The sequence below is a fragment of the Physeter macrocephalus genome, chromosome 14 (genome assembly GCF_002837175.3).
Source record: "Physeter macrocephalus isolate SW-GA chromosome 14, ASM283717v5, whole genome shotgun sequence".
Taxonomy (NCBI): Eukaryota; Metazoa; Chordata; class Mammalia; order Artiodactyla; family Physeteridae; genus Physeter; species Physeter macrocephalus.
The window spans coordinates 117684125-117690981 of record NC_041227.1 but is presented as its reverse complement, the minus strand read 5'-3'; the positions used below and the strand labels follow the sequence as shown (position 1 = coordinate 117690981).

At 57.1% G+C, this 6857-nt stretch overlaps 1 protein-coding gene across 1 annotated transcript; it reads left to right on the top strand.

The window, feature by feature from the left end:
* The first annotated feature begins 6 nt into the window (after positions 1-6).
* MPP2 (MAGUK p55 scaffold protein 2) lies at positions 7-5040 on the top strand. The gene is made up of 4 exons (XM_028499872.1): positions 7-30; positions 648-850; positions 1179-1307; positions 2572-5040. The coding sequence occupies exons 2-4, from the start codon at positions 716-718 to the stop codon at positions 2746-2748; spliced, it is 441 nt and encodes a 146-aa protein (XP_028355673.1). The 5' UTR covers positions 7-30; positions 648-715; the 3' UTR covers positions 2749-5040.
* The last annotated feature ends 1817 nt before the right edge of the window (positions 5041-6857 follow it).

The following is a 6857-nucleotide window of genomic DNA, read 5'->3' as shown; positions in this document are numbered from 1 at the left end:
ATCCGGATCGCTACGGCACCACAGTGCCCTGTGAGTGGGGGCTGGGTCCTGCTGGGTGGGAGGCAGGGAGCAGGGGCTGCCCTGGGGGCCAAGGCTGGGTCCACTGAATGGACCTGCGTAGGCCCCAGGTTAAGTGATACCTTTGGGTGTGAGGTGTGTGGTGCGCGCCCTCTGTGGGTGGATGTGGGAACTGCAGGCTGGGGAGGGTGAGGAACCATTGGCCACGTGGGTGGTGCTAGCCTTACCTTTCCTCCTCTCATGTTTCACTTGCTAAAAGCCCAGCTGGGAACCCATGTGAAACAGGGCTATGAGCTGTGTGTGGCCTTGTGGAAAAGAGGGCTTCTGGTGACAGAACCAGAGGCAGGAACCCGAGTGCTGACCCCAGGTCTGCTTGGCCTTGCTGTGTGGCTTTGGGCTGCACATTGCCCTCTCTGGGCTTCAGCCCTCCATCTGTTAGCACTGGGTTAGAACAGTGATTTCTGAAGGTCCCCTCAATATGGGCGTCTCGAGTCTGTGGGTGCCAATGGTGAGGGCGAGGGCAAGGTGTGCGGGAAGGCAGCAGGGCTGCCTGGTGCAGGCAGAGCGCGAGCACGTGTGTCTGAGGTGGTGTGGCCTGCCTGTGCCCATTCGGCCCCTCCTTCCCCCAGACACATCCCGGAGGCCCAAGGACTCAGAACGGGAAGGCCAGGGTTACAGCTTTGTGTCCCGTGCGGAGATGGAGGCTGACATCCGTGCTGGGCGATACCTGGAACATGGTGAATACGAGGGCAACCTGTATGGCACACGTATCGACTCCATCCGGGGTGTGGTCGCTGCCGGCCGGGTGTGTGTGCTGGATGTCAACCCCCAGGTACTGCCTGGCCCGCTCCTTCCCAGCCTGCTCAATACCTCTCTGGGTACTCTGCTTGCGCCCCACTATTACCCCATATATTTCCAAGTACCCCCCTTTAACCCCTCAACTACGGCTAGGGACCCAGCCCACCTAGAACCTCTTTCTCAGCCTCCTGGACCCCCAGTCACCCCATCCCTAGCCACCTGCCAGTTATTTTGCCATTCATCCCCAGGACTCATGTCCCAGAGCCCCAGGTCCACATTCTCATCTATTCCCAGGTACCTGTTCTCACCCCCATCACCCCAGATGTACATGGGGATATACTCCTGACCCTCCTCTTCTGCAGGCAGTGAAGGTCCTGAGAACAGCTGAGTTTGTCCCTTATGTGGTGTTCATTGAGGCCCCTGACTTTGAGACCCTGCGAGCCATGAACCGGACGGCACTGGAGAGTGGGGTGTCCACCAAGCAGCTCACGGTGAGGGCGTCTAAGGTGTGGTGGGAGGGGTCTAATGGCTGATTGGGGTGGTGTGGGGGGCCAGCCAGAGCCGAGGAAGAGAAGAAGGTGGTGTCGGGAAGGGGAGAGGCGCCCACCTGAGGTACCAGTGAGGTAAGACTTGCGAATCCCACTTTATAGGTGTGGGAATGGAGGTCTGAGCGAGGAAGTGAAGTGTAGAGTCAGGGACACAGCTGGCCCGGGGCACGGGAGCTTCTGCCAGGCCCCCTGCTCGGTCCACTCTGTGGGAACAGGGCTCCAGGGGAGCCCAGAGGTCCGGTGGGAGATCTGTGGGCGGAGGTGGGCTGTTTACAGCTGGGGGTAAGGCTGAAGGGAGGGAGGAGGCCGGAGGCTGGAAGGCTGCCTGGAAGGACCAGTTAGCAGTGCAGGGAGGAGAGGCTTCAAGGCAGGTGTTGCAGGACTCCAGGGCACCCCTCTCCCCCCAGGGACCCCTTGGAACAGCCTTCCCCAGCAGGTGTAGGGTTTGCAGAGCTCTGAACGCAGGGGTCCCTCTGCTGGCCACTTTTGGTACCGCAGCTCTCAGGCCCCACTCAGCTGCTCAGACCCAGGAGAAAGGTCCGGGCTGGGCTCCCCACTGCTGCAGCCTGCTCTGGCCACAAACAGGGCCTACTGGAGCCCCTGGGACACAGCTGGGTCAGTCCTAGAGCTCCTGCCTCGGCTTATGTAAGTCAGTATTCAAGTTCCCTTTCCACCCTTGCCTGTCCAGCTTGGGCTGGGTCTGGAGAGGGGGTTGCCTCGGGCCCCTGTGGGTGGCCCTAGGACCAGGCGTGGCAATTGCCTTTCAGGCTGTCTAGGTAAGGGGGCCTAGTCAGACTGAAGGGAGCGCTGGCTTTGGAGTCAGGCAGACCCCGGTCAGCCATTGGCTGGCTGTGCGGCCTCTTTGTACGTCAGCTTTCTCTGTTGTAAATGAGAATAATTAGTCCTGCTTGCAGAGCTGTAGTGAAGATTACGCTGGTTGCCAAGTGTTTAGTGCAGTGCTTGGCACTTCCTAAAGGTTATTTCCTTCCTCCCTTCCCATCACCCATCTGTCTGTCCACGGTTACAGGAGAGCTGCCTTGGGGCATGCAGGGAGGGGCTGCTGCCTCCCCAGCCAGGGGGTCTGTGCCTGCCATGGTTGGTACTTTGGGCTTTGGGGAGGGGGCTAGATGGGGCAGGCTGTGGGTCCCCCTGACGCTGGGGGTGCCAGGGGGATACTGATGGGGGGGAGGTCCCCTTGTGCTGGCAGGAGGCGGACCTGAGACGGACAGTGGAGGAGAGCAGCCGCATCCAGAGGGGCTACGGGCATTACTTCGACCTCAGTCTGGTCAATAGCAACCTGGAGAGGACCTTCCGTGAACTCCAGGCCGCCTTGGAGAAGCTGCGCACGGAGCCCCAGTGGGTGCCCGTCAGCTGGGTGTACTGAGCCTGTTCTCCTGGACCTCGGCCCTCTGGGTTGTGACCCAGAACCCTGAATCCGTCCCCTTCCCAACCGTGAGCCCCAGCCATGATCCTCAGCTCCCGTTCCCGGCGCTCTGGCTCTCCCTGCATCATGGCCCTAAGTCTGGCTTCAGCGCAGGAGGCGTGCACTGCCAGGGAGGTGGGTGTTCGTGGGGCACCTCTGTGCCCAGGTGCTACCCACTCCCGACGTTCATTGGCCACCAGATGTCCCTTGCTGAGGGCCAAGCCGTGCCCCAGAGTGTCGGAGTCGCCTCCATAATGCTCAGTCCAGAGAAGAGAAAAGCTGCTCTGGGACCACGTGGTCAGTAGGTACACTGTCCCCACCCCTCTCGCCAGTCAGCTTTTCTCCTCTGGACTGGCCACCCTGACCCCACTCCTGGGCTGCTCCTACTTCTCGCCCCTGCAGCCTAGGGGCAGGCCTTAGGCTGGTTCCCTGTGGCCAGGGGGGTACGTGGCCCCCTGGCAGCTAGGCAAGCCCAGGCGGCGGTGCCAGCCTGGTGCCATCGCGAAGGCTGGAGGAGCCGAAGCACCAGCCAGTTGCCGCAGCCAGGGAGCGGCGCCGTTCTCTGCCCCCTCGGAACGGGGCTGGCTCCCTGTCCTTCCCTCATGCATAGCTTTTCACTGCCGAAGTCTCTCCATAGACTTCTCCAATGTGCCCCTGACAGGCCAGCTCTGCTCCCCGCAGGGCAAGGGCGGCAGGGGGCTGCGGGCTCAGCCCAGGCAGGGGTGGGCTGGAGGCCGAGCCCTGGGACGAGGAGCCTGACGGGAGAGCTCCCAGCCCTCTGTGGCCCATGGTGGGGGCGCGTCTGGGCTCCCTGTCCGTGGTCATTGTCCATTTTGCTCTCTGTGGCTGGATCCAGGCGCCCACGCACATGAGGGCGGCCTGGGGGCTGAGGAAAGGGGAGGGCTGGGCCACGGGGCATGGCCTTGGAGGGCGTTTGCGCCCCAGCAGACTCCCTGCACAACTCCAGGGGGCGCCATCCACACTGTAGTCTCCACAGCTTACGGTTCCGCAGGCTGCGGTGCCTGGTCTGTGTTTCTGCCACTGGTGTGTGTGTCAGGCTTATTTTTTTGGAGAGGGGAAGCAAAGGGTTGTTGTGCTTTGGAGGTCACTCTTTGGGGCCCCGTTTTGGGCTCCCCATCAGCCCCCCATTTCTTATGAGACCCTTATTCCAGATTCCAGAGGCTCGGCCCTCCCCAGATGTCTTCCTCAACTCTCCTGTTGTCCCCCCACCCTAAATGCCACCCTCCAGTCCTCGAGGAGGGCAACTGTGTAAAATAGGAGAATCCCTTTTTTAAAAAGTACGCCGTCCTTGACTTCCGCAGACATCTCATCCCTCATCCTTCTCTGTGACCCTTCCTGGGGTGAACCTGTCCTTGTAGGGGACTGCCCCCCATGACCCCGCCCCAGCCTTTGTGCTCCCCAGTTCTTCTGTCTAATCAGTCTTTGCTGCAGTGTCAGCCAAGCTGGCCCCTGAACCACCGTGTGCCCATTTCCTAGGGAAGGGGAGGGAGAAGAAACAGAATATTTATTACAAAGTCAGAAATATATTTATTATATTAGGGATCTCATTTGCATTTGCCTAGGATATGCAAATGAGATGTAAAGGTCAAGTCTACTTCCATCTCATTTGCATAGCTCTGCATCCACTATGCAGTCAACGTTATGTTCCTCTTTTCCCTTTAGTCAATGTTCTTTTAATTTATCCTCAATTCAGCTCTCTCTTGCTTCACCCTCACCCTCAACCTAAGGGGACTGGGAGTGGGAGGAAAATGGGGTGTTCTCGCGCTGGCCCAGGGTCGTGGGGTTCTTTGTTCATACCCACCTCACCCCGGAGACTTGGGAATAGAGGCAGCTACCCCCTCCCCCTTGGTTAACCTCCAAAGCGCTCTGATTAGAAGACCATTCTCTTTGATGGGAGGTGGGGCTGGGCACCTTGCTGAAGAGTTGGCACATGGCCCTTGAGGGTGAAGCTCCAGTTACTGTTCTGGCACCTTCACTTCTGGTGATGCCTGTGGGTTGGGCCCCTCCTTTCTCGTCTCTCTTCCTCTCTGAACAGCATTCTACCTCCCCTGCCTTAGCCGTACTCCGGGGACCCGTACTGGGTTGGAATGGGTGTGTGTGCCCACCGCGTTAGCCCTCGGGCTCCATCCACCCTCTTCCCACTGTGGACGCTTGTATTGAGGAACCTCAGGATAATAGGACCCTGCCCCCCTGTCCACACTCAGTCCCAGCCCAGCTGTCCTTCCCCCGTCCCCTCTCTCAGCCATCCAGTTCTTGAGCTTTCTCTCTGATTGGTTTTCTTTTCCTTTGATTAAATGTGAAAGCAAAGCTTCTGGGCTCCGTTTGTCTTTCACTGGGGTCGGGTGGATGGCTTTGGGAAAGGTTGAGAGTGGGGAGCACAGCATAGATGATTCTGGAATGGAAGCTGGAGTGACATGTCTTGCGTTCTGTGATGTCTTCAGAAATTTCCCGTCTCGCCACTCCACACTCCTCACCCCCAGAAGATGCTCTTGCTAAATGCTTGTATCGAGGAGTCTGTGAGCATCCACGGGGGCCAGGGGACTCAGGGACCCCATGGCTAATCCACTCAGCTTCACCTGGAACTTGCTGTGTGGCCTTAGGCAGGTTCCTCTGCTTCTCTGGCCCTCAAGTTCATCCTCTGTAAAGTGTCATGGCCTCTCCCAGGACTAATGCTAGGATTGATTCTAGGTGCTTAACAACAGGGCCATAGAGAGCTGGTTGAAATGTCACCCCGATGTCACTATGGGTGTGTGCTTGAGGGGTCAGCCTTCCTTCCCACCTGAGTTCCTCAGGGGAGCCCAGAATGCTCACTGAGGATTCTCAAGAGGGGGCTTTGGCTGTTCCCTTCTCCCTGTGATGACCAGGTGTGGAACTGGCCCCCTTCCGTTGACTTCCCCCCAAGCATCCGTTCACGCAGGGACGAGTGTGGGGCTAACTTGACTGCTGATTTGGAGGCAGCCATAGGGGTTTATATCACCCACCTGACAGCCCTGATGAGAATTTAGACCTGAATATTAAACACCCCAATTCTGAAATGTCCCTTGACCATTCCCAGCACATAGAATGTTTTCCTGGCCAACTCTTTCTTCTTGGGTCTCCCTGCTTCCCTCCATGTTTCTGGGCCCTCTCCTGCTTTTTTCTCGCATTTCTGGACAACTTTCTCCCCATCTCCTGGGGCACCCCCGGAAACTCAATATTTCTTTACTATACCTAGCAACTCCACACTTGTAATTCTGTCCTAATCCAGTGGTTCTCAACCCTGGTCTCACATTAAAATTGCCTGTGGGGTTAAAAAATACAATTGCCTGGACCCCAATCCAGAGCAATTAAATCCGAAGTTCAGGAAAGGCTAACAGCTTAGCAACTGAACAACTGAATAACATCTCAGCAACTGAACAACTTTATTATTCATTTCTTTCTCACAACACAACTGATGGAGATTGGGTGGCACTCCTTGCAGTGATTCAGGGATCCAGTCTCCCTAGTCACTGGGCCCTGGATTACTGCAAGTGAAGCTGGGAAATGTAGTCTTTCTTGGTCCTCCAGAAGAGGAAACAGGATCTAACCAGGACACGGGTTTGAGCCCTGGTCCGGGAAGATCCCACATGCTGTGGAGCAACTAAGCCTGCGCACCACAACTACTGAGCCTGCGCCCTAGAACCCGCGAGCCACAACTACTGAGCCCAAGTGCCACAACTACTGAAGCCCACGCCCGTGCTCCGCAACAAGAGAAGCCACCGCAAAGAGGAGCCCACGCACTGCAACCAAGAGCAGCCCAGCTCCCTGCAACAAGAGAAAGCCCGTGCGCAGCGAAGGAGACCCAATGCAGCCAAAAAAAATTTGAAAAAAAAAAAATCCACATTAAGTAAATAAATAAAAGCAAGCAAGCTCCCTAGATGATTCTAATGTGTAGCCAAGTTTGCCAACCACTGCCCATCTATTTTGGACATAACTTTGTGGTGTGGGGAATTTCCTTTTAGTCCCAAACTGGCATCAGTTTTTCCTAATAATGACAGTTAAATTTCTAAAAGGAATTCTGCCAGTTTTTT

What these genes read in the sequence shown, in the direction of transcription:
- MPP2 (XM_028499872.1), top strand. Translation starts at nt 716, where the DNA reads ATGGAGGCTGACATCCGTGCTGGGCGATACCTGGAACATGGTGAATAC. An exon ending in TGCTGGATGTCAACCCCCAG is followed by an intron (nt 851 to 1,178) that starts GTACTGCCTGGC and finishes CCTCTTCTGCAG; the next exon opens with GCAGTGAAGGTCCTGAGAAC. An exon ending in TGTCCACCAAGCAGCTCACG is followed by an intron (nt 1,308 to 2,571) that starts GTGAGGGCGTCT and finishes TTGTGCTGGCAG; the next exon opens with GAGGCGGACCTGAGACGGAC.